Source organism: Etheostoma cragini, chromosome 8 (assembly GCF_013103735.1).
Source record: "Etheostoma cragini isolate CJK2018 chromosome 8, CSU_Ecrag_1.0, whole genome shotgun sequence".
In the NCBI taxonomy this organism is placed as follows: domain Eukaryota; kingdom Metazoa; phylum Chordata; class Actinopteri; order Perciformes; family Percidae; genus Etheostoma; species Etheostoma cragini.
Genome location: NC_048414.1, coordinates 8245008 through 8262896, shown reverse-complemented (window position 1 = coordinate 8262896; position 17889 = coordinate 8245008). Strand labels below are relative to the sequence as shown.

The 17889-nt window shown below is 42.4% G+C and overlaps 1 protein-coding gene across 4 annotated transcripts in view; it reads right to left on the bottom strand.

Moving 5' to 3' along the window:
• shank3a (SH3 and multiple ankyrin repeat domains 3a) overlaps window positions 1-17889 on the bottom strand; it is a 167323-nt gene that overhangs the window by 8922 nt on the left and 140512 nt on the right. For 2 of the 4 annotated variants that reach the window (XM_034879870.1, XM_034879874.1), the window contains 12 exons: window positions 14818-14893; window positions 13450-13503; window positions 12248-12330; window positions 9968-10092; window positions 9436-9571; window positions 6095-6175; window positions 5900-5923; window positions 5379-5506; window positions 5041-5146; window positions 3807-4336; window positions 2812-3723; window positions 1622-2736 (listed from right to left, as the gene is read on the bottom strand). In XM_034879870.1, the coding sequence (XP_034735761.1) occupies window positions 1622-2736; window positions 2812-3723; window positions 3807-4336; window positions 5041-5146; window positions 5379-5506; window positions 5900-5923; window positions 6095-6175; window positions 9436-9571; window positions 9968-10092; window positions 12248-12330; window positions 13450-13503; window positions 14818-14893 (3370 nt within the window). Of the gene's footprint in view, window positions 1-1621; window positions 3724-3806; window positions 4337-5040; window positions 5147-5378; window positions 5507-5899; window positions 5924-6094; window positions 6176-9435; window positions 9572-9967; window positions 10093-12247; window positions 12331-13449; window positions 13504-14817; window positions 14894-17889 lie in introns of all 4 variants that reach the window. The other 2 variants (XM_034879872.1, XM_034879873.1) reach the window with 2 other exon arrangements.

Here is a 17889-nt window from a genome sequence, read left to right as displayed (position 1 = left end):
ACAACGTAGTATGGGGCATGTTTCACGACATCAATGTCGACGTCACTCATGTTGAGTCTGTGGTAGATTTAATTTGTATGACAACAGAGGCATATTTCCCCAAAACTACAGTTAAATCATTCCACAACATTAAACCATGGATTACCAGAACCATCCCGGGTGCAATAAACACACGCAATGACGCATTCAAATTAGGAATGCAATCTGGAAACATTAACAATTATAAAGCAGCAGCACACAATATGTACTAAGAAGAAGATTCTAAGAATTATGGCAGATTACAAGTCCTCCCCCTCCTCCTTGTCAAGTGCTGATGCATCTATAGCAAGTGGGCTTGACACATTTTATGCTGACTTTGAGGCCATCGGCAGCCAGCAAAAAAAACAAAACAGCTAAAGCTGAGGTTAATAGTTGGGTGGGTGCACCTCTCACACCCTTCTCCCTTTCTGTGAATGAAGTCAGGAAGGTTTTCAAGCATGTGAACACCAAGAAAGCAGCAAGACCTGGCAGTATCAGGGGGCGGCTCCTCAAACAGTGTACTGACCAACTAGCGCAGATATTCACAATGATCTACAACCTGTCACTTGCTCATTCTGTCATACACATGTGCTTTAAGAAGTCCACCATCATTCCTATGCCTAAGAAAACAAGACCCCCTTCCTGAATGACTATTGCCCAGTGGCACTCACCTCTGCAGTGATGAAATGCTAAGAACAACTGGTCAAGGGTTACATCTGCTCCTGTACTACCCAGCACAATGGACTTTTTATAGTTTGCCTACTGTCCCAACCAATCAGCACAAGATGCCAAAGCACACATCCTCCACACCACCCTATCTCGCCTGGAAAAGAAAGGAAGTCTTGTGATATTGCTGATCATTGACTACAGTTCAGCATATAACACCATAGGTCCCTCCAGGATTGTTACAAAACTCAAGAATCTAGGATTAATTGTCTCCCTGTGCATGTGGATCCTTGATTTCCTGACAGGCAGACCCCAACTATAAAGCCACTATTTACTCCAAAACCATTATCAACTATGTTGATGACACAGCTGTGGTGGGCCTAATCACAAACAACAATGAGAAGAAGTAGAAGACCTGACCCGCTGGTGTCAGGACAACAACCTACTCATACATAAAGAGAAAATAGTGGGCTTTTGGAAGAAGCAGGGAAGGAACTATGCCCCTTTAAAATCAACAGGTCCTCAGAGAAAGCACGGAAATCTTCAAGTACCTTGGTGTCCACATTACCGAGTTTCCAAATCACAGAGACATCCTTTTCTTTCCGTTGAGGTTGGGCAGAAGGTACCGATACACCAGGCCAGAAATTAGAGGCTCAGGAGGAGCTTCTACGCTCAGGCCACTGGGGTACTAAATAAGGAGACTGACTAAGACTGCCCCCTACCCACCATTTTCTGTTTTAAGATGAATCATGCATAAATTTAAGTTTAGTTTATGCAATTACATTTTACTAGACTCGTACCCCGTACGATTTAATGTGACAAATAAAATTGGTTGATTGATCTGAGTAAAATATATAAATAACACTTCATCATCTATTTTTTTGGCATTCAGTGTTAAATATAGTTTTACAGTACAGTTCACTAGCTTTCCTCTTACCTGGCACCTGCCACAGGTGACTTTCTCCCCGGGTCAAGTGATGCTCCCAGTGGTTCCTCTCCCAGTGACCTAGTGTCTTTATTTAGCTGCTGTAGTCTTGAACTGAGCTCACCCATAACAGATGGTTTTGCTCCCTCATCTACACCCAGCCCCAGTCCCAGCCCACCAAGATTGCCCAAACTCCCAATACCTAGCCCCACGCCTTGCCCACGAGGCTCCACTGGGTCCCCCCACAGCTTGGACCTCCGCTGGAAGAGGTAGCGCGGCTTGGTGGGGGCTAGTCCAGTCACTGATGCTGAACCACCAGAGGGCAGCCCAACTCCTCCAGCTGCAGCTGCAGCCAGTGCAGCAGCTTGTTGTTGTGATAGCAGCTCGCTGTCAGAGCTCTGCTTCAGCAAAGGGTCCCTGAAGGTGACGGGGCCTTTACTGCCTCCAATCTGGGACTTAAGTCGGGGCTTAGGAGGCACTGGCGGCTTGTCGAGCACAAAAGTCTGCCCGTCGGCATAGGAGGTGTGCGTGGTGTGTGTGTCGGCAGGCTCGCCGCTTTCTGAGGACAATGTAGACATGCTGGAAACCGTGGAGATGGTGCTGGTGGTCTCGAGGTGGTGGTCTCGCTCTCTGTCACTGGAGCTACGTGTGTCAGCCTCCTCCACACCTGAGTCAGCCGCAGAACCAGACTCGCCCACCGGTGGGGGCTCCAGAGGGTCAGAGGGCTTCCCTGAGGCAGCTGCTGCACTGGGTGGAGGTGCCGGCTGGGGAAGCTGAGGCTGAGCGGGGGTCACCACTGGGGTTGTTGGGGTTGAGGGAGTTTGGGGTGTTGTTGTTGTTGTAGGAGTGGTGGGAGAGGAGACAGGTTTAGTTGGGGATGTTGGAGTCCCCTGTGCCTGTGCCAGCAGCCCATTAGCAAACTCATCTGGTGGTGGAACAACTCCAATCTTACGTAGCTCCTCTCTAGTTTCCTCATCACTGGAGGACAACAGTGCAGGGGGCAGGGTCACTGTATAAGGATCCACATCCTCTTCGGAGCTTCCCTGAGCCAGACTCTTCTCTTGGGCTGGACTAGCAGGACGCTGAGTTTGAGGCTGGGTCTGAAGCTGGGCCTGGGGCTGTAAGACCGTGGGACTGGGGGATTTAGCCCGTGGACTTGGAGATTTGCTAGGTTCTGTGGACATTGGGGGAGGTGTCTGTTCTAGTTCTGAACCCACCCCAACAGCCTGGCCGTTACTGGTAGCATGGACCATGATAAGCCCTGCTGTTTTCTGCTGTGATGTATCCATAATACTGATCAACATACTTTTTTTATCCTCCTTCCTTTCCTCCACTTTGGCCCCCATCTCCTGCCGGAATAATACAGGGGATGGGGATGTGGCCCACTGAGATTTGGTGGACTGGGGAACTAAAATAGATACTGGCGAGGATCCAACACCATACCCCACTGCCTTGGCGCTTTTAGGCGAAAAAGGGGGAGTTGCGGGCCCCCCTTCCCCATGTGGAGACTCTTTGGTCTGAGGGTCAATGAATATTACTCCCTGGCCAGCCCGCTCCTGTTTAGTCCTGGGTTCTGGGCTACTAGTTGGGGTCTGGCTCTGGGAGGTCAGTGCTCTCTCCCTTGCGGCCAGCGCAAGAGCCAGTGGAGAGTTGGGGTCCAGGGGCTTTCCTGTGAGCGGATGAATAAAGGTGGTCCCACTAGGTGAGGGGCTTAGTGCCAAGGCAGGGGGAGGCAGCTGTCCCAGCTCTCGGGTGAGCATCCGTTCATCGATGGAGTGAGACTGAGTCAGAGAGGGGGAGTCAGAGCTGGTGGTAGACGCCCCCTCCATGGTTCCAACTGAAAGGAAGACAGTGGATTTCCTTCGTTCTTCTAGGCGACGCTCACGATCCTTCACTGCTCCAGCTATTGCAGCGGCAAAAGGTCCCTTACCCTGAAACATCATCTCTCCCTGGGAACGCAAACGCTCTCGCTCAACCATCAGCTGCTGCTGGTAGTAGTCTGCACGGCTGGTGTGTGTGTGTCCATGTGTATAAGGGTGTCGCCCTGAGGGTGAGCTCTCTCTGGAATGGGCAGCAGCAAAGGCCAAACTTGCTTTTTCTTGTGCATCTTCCACCTGCAGTAAGACAATGAAAATCAGCCAAAGATGTCAAAGTTAGGGTGTCTTTGACACTAAATTATTCTCAAAATGTAACCTACCTGTAGTTGTTTCACCAGGGGACTTTTCTTCCTCTGTGGCTTGGTGGGTGTGTACAGTCCAATGCTAAATTGACCAACATTAGCATAAGGGTTATCAATAACCCGTCCCTTCCTTTTGATTCGCTCAGGTGGAGTAGCAGCAGAAGGACGGGGAATATCTGTAGCTTCTACAGGTAGATGAGAAGAATCCTGGAGGATGATCATGGAGCGGGCTTTCTTCTGTCTCTCTAAATGTGTGGCCTGCCGCTGAGCAGCCTCGTAAGGCAGGTCCAAGGAGGAGGGCTTGAAGCTGGAGCGTACGCCAGGCTCATGGCCCTGACTGTGGGTCCTAGATGGTGGAGGAGGGGGACAGAAGGCTGGGGGAGGACCAGTGTCTAGGTAGTAGGTGGGTGGAGGAGGAGGAGCTGTTTGTGGAGGTGGAGGGATGGGATGGGGCTGTAAGTGTTCTCGGAGGCTGTCTGTCATAGAGGAACTGCGGGGAAATCTGTGCTCCCCTGCAAGGGCTGACAGCTGATCCTCCTCAGTGGCACCTGATGAGGGAGGGAAGAGCACAGATCTTCTGGTGACCGGGAGTAAACTCATGAAACAGGAGCATTTTATACCAGCCAAGCAGTTCCACAGCTGCTTACTGAAAAATATACTGCAATGCATCCATCTTTACATCTGTTAACTCACACATTTAATAATGTATCAGGTGTCTCAAACCCAGCCATTAAATAATGTAATAAAACTTGTAACGCTTCCTATTTTTTGACTTATTTAACAATTAAATTAACATTTGTTTAATTATTGTACTTGAGAACAGAAGATTTTTTAAATAATAAAGAGTATTAATAATGTATGTGTTACTTGCTACTTTTGAAATAGGCTCTGTATGTGAACAACTGCTCTGCAAATCTGTTTCTGTTAATATCCAATAAGTACATTTGCACATTCTAAACATGTAAAACCATATTAGTATATATTTGTAACCATGTTAACATTTGTTCATCTGTATTTCTTGTCAACAGCAACTTTGATTGATGAGGATGCAGCTTCTTCTTCAGTTTTCAGTATTTGTTGTCCTTCTGTCAAAATACTTTGTGGTTGTAGTGATGCAATTTTACAAAAAAAGAATAAAGCTTCCTTAACTTCTATTCTCTACATGTCAATATATTACCTATAAGCATACTGCAAATAAGATACACTATCATTCACCTTATTTGAAAATGTACAGGATGGGTGATTGTTTTACCAAATGACTTGGTCCTGGACATCCCCTTTGGTAGTGGTATGTGACCTCTCTCAATGCCTGGGTGAAGACCTCCATGAAGAGTCATCCCTTGTCTCTCAAACAGTGACTGTAGCACAACCATACATATAATTGACTGTGTTATGAAACACAGTTATAAAGCATTTACAGATTTATTAAACAAAGTAGCATAAAGCGGTGCATGCGTACGTTTGTGCAGCGAAGCCCAGTACTGTGTAGCCCAGGTGTTTTTGAGAATGTTATTTGTCAGATTGAGTTTTATGTATTCCAGCATAGTGGCATATGCTGTCTGCCAGTGTGCTGCGTGTAGGTGCACTCACACTGATCTCTGCTGGTGTTATTCTCCTGCTGGTGGGCCTTTGTTTGACAGTAGCTGCTCTGTAATCTGCCTCCGGGGGCTGAGAACGCAAGATAGACTCCTGGGATGCCAACATCTCATCTAGTCTCTCTGTTGAGAAGTAAATTAGCCAGAACTAAATACTGAGACGTAAGACAACGGGAACACTGTGTCATCATTTCTGAGATTGCTAACAAAGTCGACAATACAAATTGTGATTAAATAGGCATTTCCAAAATGTAGTTTTACACTACTGCTCTATGGTATTGTACAACATCACTGTACTATCTCAATACTCGTTCAATGTGATTCCTTGATGACCACTAGGGAGTGAGTACTAAGAATTGAAAGAGACAGAAAAAGAGAGAAAAAAAGACAAAAGAGTCCACATTTTTCAAGTGTTCTGCTCTTCAGCTCAAACTTCACACTGCTGTAATTGAAACAGCAGTGATAAATCATCTTTATGACGTTCAGAGAGGTATCAATTTCTTGCCTCAGACTCACCTCCTCTTCTCCTCCGAGCAGAAGCTTGGTGGGAAAAAGATAGCGTCAGCAGAGGAGGGGAAATGACAAGAACAAGCCAACAGAAGTGACTATTCTAAAAGTTAGGAGACACACCGAGTCTTAATGGCAAAGGGAAAGCATAAATATGACAGAAAAGAAAGAGAAGAGTTTGCATGCCAGCTATCTGGCACTCACCCAGTTCCTCTAGCTCAGCGGTCATGGACTTAGAGCGCAGTGTCAGGGTGGTGCTGGGAGCTCTCTTGGGTGGTGGGGGAGCTGTGGAGAAAAGGCATGGTGTTGAGGATGAAGTTGAGGGGGATGAAGATCCTTTGGACTTGCGGCTGAGTGCCCTCCTTGCATCCCCCAGACGGCCAGCCCATCCCATCTTTACTGCTCTGATCTGGTCAAAAGACAAACTGGACGGCTCCCACTTAGCCAGAACCTTGTTCAGGCCACGGTTGGAGCCCGACTTCTTCATGTTTTGCTCTTTGTTGGTCCAATGGCTTGTTTATCAGTCTCCAAGACATTCAGTTTTGTAGTCTTTGTGCTGCAAGAATTTCTCTCTGTTGACGAGCCCAGAGACAGTAAATGAGCAGCTCAGTCCAGTTTGTAACATCCCTTGTTTTCAGAATCCTCCAATTACACGCAGAACAACAGAATTTGTCTGCCACAATAGGCAGAATGAGTAAAATAAGTGTGACAAGCAGAGGGAGAAAGTCGTCCATCTTACTTTTTATATGCTGCCTGTCTGAAATTTAGCAGGTGTGTATCAGACAGAAATGCGCTGACACAATGGCTTAAACACACAAGCATATCCTTCCACTTACGGGACCACATGCAGATACACAGAGAAAACTCCCTGAGGAAGGACATAATGACATGTGGGCTGATAGACAAAAAAATGACAGTGAATTCAACAGCTAAGAAAAATGATGCGCTGCAGACTATAAAACCCAAAGCTCGTGGGAGCCTCCCAATCCTACTACACACAAGGCGACTGCGCTGATATCGTCCCACTCAAAGCGATAAAACAGATCGAACTAATAAAAGCTTCAAAATGATGTAATCAACCAAATTAAAAACACGCTGGTCATGTATTGAAGCATGTTAAGTCTGCAGTAACGACGTAATGCCGTGCAGTCGGAGAGATATCCTAAAGTTGCACACAGCAGCAGTCTTTACATGCTTTAACAAACCCAAGTTTCCTTTCAATACCCCACAATACAACTACATCAGCTCACTCTCTCCGAAAACGGCCAGCAAATTTTCAGCGCACCACTGTAGAGGGATAGATCTCTAAATCCCACAGATGCTCTCGTGCCCTACTAGAATCTAATTTTCCTGCTGCTGTCAGCAGCTGCACATCTAGTATAAATATGCCATCCTGGGTACAGTCCATATCAAACTTCAAATCTTCATTTCTTCACCAGTCTGCACATTCTGATACAGTAGCAGGGAGCAGAGGAGATAGAGGAGGATGGAGAACGAGAGAGGAACAGAGTCAGAGGGAGAGAGAGAGAGACGCTTTTTGCTGTAATGTAATGCTTAATTCAAACATGCAGTGTAGTCACCATGGCAACGGTGGCAGTATTGAGGCCCTGCATGGTGCAGAGAATGTGTGTTTTGTGTGTGAGTGCGTGTGAGAACATGCGTCTGTGCATTTTTGCAAAGGTGCGGCACAGTATGAGTAGTAGAGAAGGCAAGGCTGTTCAACACAGCTTCGGATGTAAAAAAAGAAGACATTTTGGAGAAGTTTAAAACACAAGCGAAGAATCCTGCTTACTTAACACGCTTTATCTTATCTATAGCTGTTTGGACTGCCTGTGTCTCAGAACTGTCATGTAGTTGCAAAACATATACCATTATGGTGATATATTGCACAAATGCCTTAAAGTTGTAGTCTGTGAGATCTGAGTTGTTTCTAGAGACAGCCTTTGCAGTAAGATGTAATTGCATGCACGCCTCTGGGACCTTATCTCCCAGAGTTCCTTTCAAAAACAAACAGTGTCAACTGAATGACGTTGCTAAATTGCTTCGCGATGCCTTCACATGCTCCAGTCCAGTACAGAAAGCTGTTAAGTCTAAGATGAGCTAACAGCTAATACATCCATGAAGATGCAAATCATTTTGGGACATGTGCAGCCTTCTCTCTTTTAGACTAGAAACAAGAGGAAACAGCTAGCCAGGCTCTGTCCAAAAGTAACAAAATCTGACTACCAGCACCTCGAAAGCTCATTAATTAACACATTCTTGTTTGTTTAATCCATACAAAAGCAATGTGTCAAAATGACTAATCTCCCTTTTAAGAGTCTCTGCTGGTTGGCTGACAACCTATCGGAGCAATTTCATAGTCCTGCACATAATCTCCAGTAAAACAGCAAATTTGTAATTCTTACATCCTTAATTTTATATGGATTAAACAAACAAGATATAACGTGTTTATTGTGCGTTAGCAGTGCTTATGTGAGGATATTGTTCGTTCTTGAGAGACCCAGACTCAGTTTTCCTGTTTCTAGTCTTTTTGCTAGAAGCAGAGGGATTGTCTTATTGTCTCATCTAAGCTTATTTCCAAAAATGTCAAACTTTGCTTTAATAAACCATGAGAACTGAGTAAACTCTATTTGCTGAGGGAGACCATGAAATGCAATTTAACGCGCCAAAAATAGGTACTAGGTTGACCTTTTCTTTTCTCCAAAATATGCTAAATTGTACATACTGGAATTAGGTAAAACTTAACATAGCTAGAAGAATGACGGCCAATGTCAAATGTAGAGAAGGGTGTATTTAAAAGAGACACGCATAAGGAAATATACAATTTAAGCTACATATAAAGACAACAGGGGGGAGAGAGAGACCAAGAGAGACCATAAGGCCTTTGATTTAGTTGATACAATACTGTCCCAATCAAACTAGGTCAAACCCATTTATCACTGTCTCTGCATCTCTATAATTGCAAAGGAGTTACACACACCGCACTAACACACGCATGCGCACACACACACACACACACACAGACACACACACACACACACACACACAATTTGCAGTGTACATAGTTCTTAGGTCATAGTGACAGGACTGTGTGGGAGCTGAGTAATGGCGAGCTGTGGTTGACATGGAAACCACATGAATATACAGCAGAGAAACGTGGCAGTAATCACCTTGACAACAGAAAACACCCTATCTTACCAAGTCCTCTGTACACAAAACAAACTTACATGTCTCCATTTCATTAAAGTTATAAAATTCCTTATTAAATGACATCCTATGACAATACAATGAGGCATTCTACAACAATATACTTTAATTGAGCAGCAACTATATAATTACTGGAACAAGTTAAATTTAAATAATTTTCATACTAATTGATATGTTTAATAAGATAAAATCTCGTGATAAGCCCATAATAATACAGGCTTTTTAGTGAAATTCAATTTTCATTCTACATTATATTACATTATAGATATTACCTTTTCTACAATTGCAATATTTCATCTGTGTAAATGTACATTTTTAACATAGAGGAGATTATTAACCTTTCTTGCGAACAACTTCCTCAGACTCAGGTTTGCGTGTGACAGACACCACCTTCATCAGCAGCCTGTTGCCCCCTTGCCGGATCAAGGACACTACTTGCTTATGGCCAACTTTCACTACATTCACCCCATTTACCTAAGACAAAACACACAAAAGGCAGAATGAGACATGATGACAGCAGTGTTTTGTTGTTTTACAATTCTGCTGACATTAAAGCACCATAGTTACTAAATTCTGTTCAAATTTTACATTCAAATTATTTTTGGCAAATCATGTTTATTCTTTATTGAGGTGTGTCCCATTCATTTGAACAAAACAAGAATAACTATCTTACTATATTAGGTGCAAATATTCATAACATTTCTGCAAACCCTATTGGCAAGCATACGAAGAACTATGCATCATATCCACAAATGCACCATAGAACTTTACAGGACTCGTTTTTTCTCTGTTCAAGGCCTTAACAAGTGTGTTCAGTAATAAGATGGATACAAATGAAGAGGAAGCAAATGAAGAGCTATCCTTAATTACCTCAATGAGGAAGTCTCCTGTCCTCAGACCAGCCCTCCAGGCCACTCCCTCCACGTCCACAGACTCTAGGTACTGAAGGGCAGGGAACGCTGGGGTGGGGGTAAACTCTTCAATGGGCGTCTCGGCTAGAAACAGAGAACAAAATATCAGTTAGGGTAATCTATAGCTTTCTTTGATTAATTTTTTTACTTTTTTGTTAAACAAGATTGCCAATGACCACAACAAGATCACCAACAGAAAATGTACTACATGCTGCTACTTATATTTGGAAAATGTTGGCTGCTGGTTTAAATCTGCTCTAATGTAATTTCCTTGGGGGAAATAACACATTTTTCAAAACCCTCCAAATCCCTTTGTCCCAATGTTTAGTTATATTTCTTGACTACATATGTCTATATATTATTGATACAGATAGCACTGCTCAAAAGTTTAGGAGCCCATGCTGACGTTGACTAAAAAGTGGAACAAAAAAAAATCCTCTTTTGGAAAGTGATCTTAAAACATTAGGAAAAATCCAACATTTAAGGACACCAATTTTCTTTCAGAACGAATAATGTATCGTACATAAATAAATGTTCTTCCTTAAAATACAGGGGGAATAAGTATACACACCCTTATGTTAAATTCCCATAGAGGCAGGCACATTATTTTTAAAGGCCAGTTATTTCATGGATCCAGGATACATGCATTCTGATAAAGTTCCCTTGGCCTTTGGAATTAAAATAGCCTTCGCCATACCTAGAGATTGGCATGGTTTTGGATGACGCAGTGGATATAACCTAGATCTGGGTTCAATTCCCACTACAATGCATCAACCAATGTTTCCCTGAGCCAAACACTTAACCCCTAGTTGCTCCAGAGGGATGGCCTCTGACATATTTAGTAATTGTAAGTTGCTTTGGACAAAAGTGTTAGCTAAATTATTTAATGTAAATTGTAATGTAAAGTGTAAATTGTAAATTGTAATCAGTTAGACTAATAGCTGGTTTGATTTGCATTGAGAGATGATTTTATGCAAATTAACCCATGCCAATCTCTAGGTATGCTTAAGGGTATTATGGGGGGCTCTTTTAAAGGTAAAGGGAACTTTATCAGGATGCATAGTATCCTAGATCCATGAAATAACTGGCCTTAGAAAATAAAAATCTGCCCCTATGAGTATTTAACATAGTGTATACGTATGCCCCCTGCATTTTAAGGAAGAACATTTATTTATGTACGAGAAATTATTCATTCTGAAAGACATTTTTCAGCACTGTATAGTTGCATACAATCATCTGCTCACAAACTTAAAGAACTATATGCATAATCTCATGTCCCAATAAAATAAACACACATGCACACATATACAGTAAGCAAGCCCAGTTGGTTAAGTGAGTTGGCCAACACAAACTCCATTTAATCTTGGAACAAATCCAACTAAATCACTGACAGATGAGCGTTCTCAAAGGACCACTAAGTGAACTGCAGTGTTGGTTGTGTATGTGTGAGTGTGTGTTTAAGTGTACTGGGGAGTAAAAGACCGAGTGTGTAAAATAGTGTAGGGTGAGCCAAGATCCGTGGTAGTGAGTGATGGAGCAGTAAAGCACACTCAGACTCCCGGCAAGGTGCCTGATAGAAGGGTTGCCATGGTAACCAGCCTGAGTGGGGAGCTGGCACGTGCATGAGTAAAATGAATTTGAGGTGATGGAGATGAGTGTAGAGGCGGTATGGGCTGAAATGAGCATGGTATGAAAGTAGTTGCGTGAAAATATTTTGAGAGGATAATGGACGGGAAGGCTATGAAGGAGGTGGAAGAGAGCAGAGATGAGCAACAACAAGGACAGACAGAGCAAAGATGAGAGAAATAAGAGGTGGAGGGGATAGAGGAGTGTGTCTCTACTAAAGCTGAGCGCCATGTGTGAGGAACAGATGGGACAGCCAGCCGACAGCTCAGCCAAGGATGACGCCACCAATGGGGCAACACATGCTCACACACACACACACACACACACACACACACACACACACAAACACAGACGCATGCACACGCACACACAGTGCATTTGAGTGTACAAGCTGAGTGTTGACTAAAGTTGGTCGTGTTGTTGACTCACACAGTAACAAAACAGACTGAGCTGTACTCAGTGACTCTGATCAACAATTCATCTGTCACATCAAAACTCACACACTTTGAAAAACAGGTAGGTAGTGAATGTGAATGTTTTGCCAAAGTGTGTGTGTGTGTGTGTGTGTGTGCGTGTGTGTGTGTGTGTGTGTGAATGAATGAATGAATCTCACCTTTGGCTCCCCGGAGGACAAAGCCAAACCCCTCATTTTCTTTCTTCTGTAAAACAGCATTCTTCTCCTCTATGATATAGTCACTGTGAAGAAGAGAGCAGAGGAAGAGCAAGTATGAATCCAACAACTTCCTCACTCAAACAAAGAGAGAGGGGCGAGAGGGAAGGCAGGAGAGTAAAGTTTCCAATCAAGTTATAAGCCAAGCAAGCAACAACATCTCAGGATTCCAAGGGGTTTTACTAATAGTTTGAGAGGACCAACTAAAGGCAGGGCCCTGATATTACAGATAAACTAAACTCCACTTCCATCTGTCTCACACACACACACACACACACACACACACACACACACACACACAAGTGAACAGGCGAGTGAGAGAGTCCTTGTGATTGAAGTATCTTTGGGATAAAACCTAAGAGTGAATCAATCTTCTGGCTGATCCCTCAGATGAGCCTGCAGCTGAGGAGGGTGAGGAGAGCTTCTGCTAAAGAAACTGACAGAGCTGACTGAGACGCAATATTATCCTCTGACTAATGACAGAGGGAATAGGAGGCAAAAGTAAGTGAGCACTTTATCAATGCCTGATTTTCCTGAGCGTTGAGGGTTGGAGGCTGAGAGACGGCATTAACCTGTGCTGCTGTGCACACTGACACCCTTTTTTTTTTTTTTTAAAGCCAAGCATCTGTGTCCAAAGCCTGTGAGTCAAACCCAAAGAAGCGTTAGTATGGCAATCTTTAGCAGCAATGCAAATTCTAGCATGATGGCTGGATGTGTGTGCAAAAGATATTTAGACCACCGTATTTCTCATCAAACTGAGTGAGAATGTGAAGGTAAGAGGTTAGTATGAAATGTAATGTTTTTTTATCTAAGTCTGAGGCAGAACTGTAAAATACAATTTTACATGTAAAATAAAATATTAGAAAGGTGGCTTAAATATGCTCCACCAAAGGTGTAGCTGACTATAACCCCATATTTCTTAGTTTAGCTTCTCGTCTTTTCACACCACACTTTGCCTGAAGGGCTTTCTGCCAGTGTACAGCCTGAACACCTTGACAAAAGCCAGGATTTTTGTAGTGTATTGTTATTTCAGCATTAGAATCCTACTTCAGAGCTGAGGTGGATGTAGAGGGCTAGTGTTCAGGTTGCAACTCAGTAGGCGGCTGCAGTCTTCATTAGCTTAGTTACACTCCACTCAGACTTACCAAGGGAACACAGAGTTCCTGCTGCTGGAGCCAGGAGACCCGTAATAAACCTTTCTGCAGGAGTGAGGTCAAAGGTTTGATTTTATAAAAAGCTATCTATCCACTTTTGGCCAATTATTATGCACAGAAAAACAGTGTTAGGCATCATTAAGATGCTTTGTTTCAGTCCAAACCCTTTTATCCACTACACTTACATCTCTACTCAATGGCCCAAAATGCTTTATTAATGCAATACGCTTGCTGCCCAAAACTATATTCGCCTACATAACTCAATAAAGAAAAAAACTCTGATGTAAGACTTTAAAATGGTAAATGTTTTCTCAAAATAAACATTAGTGATTTGAATATTCCTCAGACTGCAGTTCTGATATCCATCTAAGAAAATCTACAATGTAACTCAATAAGGTTGTGTCCTAGCTGGGCCATTTGCCGGCATGTGCAACTGGTAATTTATTCAGACATTCATATGTTGTATCCACCCCTTAAAACCTCTTATAGGATCAACCTGCTATGATTTTGTGCAGTTTGTATGTCTTCAGCTGTCAACTAAACTATTTGTAGTTAAAGGTACTACCTGCCATTCAAAAACTGAAATATATACATATCACACAACGCCTAATATAGAATGAATGTAGACTATCACAAGCTAGTGTGACTGTGTAATTCTACAAACCTGGAGCTATGGTAACAGAGATGGCATTTCATGCCACTTAAACCTAGAATGCAAGAACTTGACATTTGAGGCTGAGAAAGCGGGTGGAAACAATGATCACTCAGACTCGCGCTGTGTCTCAAACTGATAAACTGTAGCATCAAAGCCAGAATTTGCATTATAACAAAACACACATACTCCATTTTCAGACAACACATCTTATAAAGAAGAGAGGGAGTCCAACACTCTCTACACAATAAATGTCAGCTTAAGACAGGAATTGCAAATAATAAAAAGGAAAGACATGGACTAAGAATACAAAAATAAAACATCCAGCAAGTCATATAAAGCGCAAAATTCTGCATGTGCCCATGTCAGTATAGAGTATATATTATGCATGTATGAGCACAGTTCACATACATACAAAAGCAAATTGTTAAACAGGGTTAAGCAATACAATTCCATGTGCATTTACAATAGAATTTAGTGCACTAGCAGCCTTGTGCCTTGAGATGGCAGCAGCTCCATAGCATTCCAACACCTTCTCACATGGATTTCATTACCAATCTATAGGTAAGGAGCCACTCTGTGATATGGCCAATATAGTTTGTGCTGTACAGTATACACTAATACACATTAATATCAGGTTACAGGTAATATTAATAGTATTACCTGTACCCTGCAGTAGCATGCTAGTTCAAGGAAATATTCTCTACCTGTATGAGGTGAAGTTGTCGTAGGATCCCACAGTGTAGTGTCTGAACAGCCTCTTTGTGCGGTCCTCCCGAGTCTCTGCAAAACAGATTCAATTCCTTTTTTTAATTTGGGTATTGTATTTAAGTTTAACAATATATTTCACATCTATTTTTGTATGTATAAGTATACCTGTACACCAGCTGTTGGTATTATGTAGAGTAACTTTAAGAGAGAATTTATTTAAACTGGGGGAAAAACACTCCTCAATCCACAAAAACCCACTGACGTCAAGGCTCTTTTGCATGCTTGAATAAAAATGTTGGCAAAAATGTTATTCAATTTAGCACAGAGAGGAATAAAGCAACTACAGAGAAGCAATTATCATTAAAATGCTTCATTTATCATAACCTACCAGAATATAATTGTTCCATGATAATGTTTTGTTAATGAAACAGTAAGATAATTGCATAAATCATATTTAAAGTCTTCATTTTAAAGCAGGCAAATGCACTAGAATGGGAACCGTGTTGAGCTCAATTAATATTGTGTAGGTGTTTGTGGTTCCTGTCAGCATGTGGGTGGATTTATCCTATGGGTGTGCTGATAGAGATCGATCCCCTCTCCCCATCCCAATAATACACACTGCACCTCCACTAAAAAGCAATCTGCTGACTACACACCCCAATAACCTTTCAGGCCACACAGAAACTCGTAACTGGGCAAAGCTGTGACAGCGAGGGGCGTCATGGCGGTGATGTGACACACATGGCATGAAGCCACGAGTCTGACTTATATTCCTGGTCACATGTTCCCTCACAGCTTCTCTGTTTCCTGTCACTTTTAATCTAAACTAATCTAATAAAGGCAATATATCAAGCTGTTTGAAATATCCCGTAAATGTGTGTATGAGAAAGAGACATGTAAATAGCAAAAAGGAATGAGATCAAAGTAAATAAGCAGACTTAAAGTGGCTAGTACCAATAGATCCACTTTAGCCTTTCCATCTGACTGTGTTTGAGCGACAGACTGTCAGCTGAGAACACCTTGAAGCTCTGATAATGGCATCCACTGACACTTTGTGACACACCAGAAGGGCAAAAACAATAGGATTAAGCAGTCCACTCCAAAACTCTGAACCACTATTCTCTGCTCTTCCTCCCTTACCTGCCTTTACATGTCCTGTGTTCCTTTATTTTATTAACTAAAATAAAGGTGGAAAAAGAAATTTGAGGGAAAGTGGGTGCATGAAAATTAGTGCTATTTCCCCAAAAAACGGTTATCAGAGGAGGGAAGGCGGAACAAAAAGGTGAGGTGAGAGCCCGTCGGTATTTTGTCTGAAGGTTACTCTACGTCCACGTCTTTCCTGAGAGGAAAGACATGGCAATTTGTTAACAGAGGTTGTCAAAGGGAGCAACAGATGAAAAAATAGGTGATAGCATAGGAGAGCAAGTTGTGGATGAGTCAGCAATGTCTTCTCCTGCACATTTAGAATGAGTGTTTTACAGCCCTCCTTACTCACACACATTTTAGCTATTTACACACACACACACACACACACACACACACACACACTCACAAGCACAGTCGTTCAGCCTCACACATCATCAAAAAAAAACTTCCGACAAAGACAAAAGAAAAAAAAACTAAGAAAAAATCCGCCAAATCCTGGATAAGTTTGGGAGTATGTGTGATTGTGCACACTGACACTGTTATATGGTATATGCATTTGTGTATGTACAGTATGTGTGAACGTGTGTGTGCATGGACGCTGAGTGTGAAATGTAGCTCATTCATCACTGTTGTCATCTATTTTGTACAGCCCAGGAGCATCTAAAAGCAGGGCCCTGATAGCACAGATAACCTAAACTCCTCTTCCATCTATCACACACACATGCACGTATGCACGCGCGCCGCCACCACCACCACCACACACACATTATTATTATGAGTGTGATGATGAGGATGATTACTATTATTATTATTATTATTGATTTGCTTTATAAAATAATAGAACAAAACAAGGATCTTCCATGAGAGCTAAAACATCTGTGCTGTCGGAGAGGGCAGACAAGTGCACTGAGATTCCAAAGAACAAAGGCAATCATGAACTGGCTGGATGTTACTCAGTAAACTCTTTGTACAGCCACGTTAACAAAAAAGTACATGACTGTAAAGGACTACCACCTATTTTGAGTCCCATTACGAAAGTGGCAGTTAGTTGGCTGTAGAGATACTGTTGCTGTCTGAAGGTATCACAGTATTGATGTCCTGATAAAACATTAAGGTTCTGTTTTCCTTTAAACCACTCACACAATATTGAAATATCTACAGACAATGAAAAATACAAATTTTAATAAATAACAAAAAAACTATCTAGACAACATCTTGCAATGGGATCAGACACGGCGCTAAATAGGGTCAGGGGTTTAAAGTGGAGGGTTTATTTTGTTTATTTCAAAGGATCCCCATTAGCTGACGCCAAGACGACAGCTAATCTTCCTGGGGTCCAAACAATACATACAAAAGACAATAAATACAACCAAAATTACTCACAAACATATATATAAATTCACAAACAAAACTGACAATGCAAAAAGTATTAACAAACTAAATATAATAAAGAATAGTGTATTCTTCAGGGTCAATGGTCGCTTCCCTACTTCCTACCTCCTTACTGCAGACGCCCTTGTTCGGACCACACCTGTCTTCAAACTCTGCCTTACAGTAATTTTGATTACAACTACACACCTGTAAACTGTGACTAAATCTTGTAAAATATAAACACCTGGCAATAACCTTCTAGTACAAGACCTCTTTGGTAGTTCCTCCTACAGTAGGTGTCTCACACACACACAAACACACACACACACACACACACACACACACACACACACACACACACAAAGTTAAAACAACACCAGCATTACAACACCATAAGCAAAACATTAATAAAAAATTGCACAGTATAACGGGATAGTATTTAGTAAACAAACAGAGGGAGAATGCAAGAGAGGAAGGTAATTTCTCTCTGAAAACAACATGAGTGACAATTGCCTGTGAGAGCATATTAGAGGGTGGCTTCAGAATGTGGT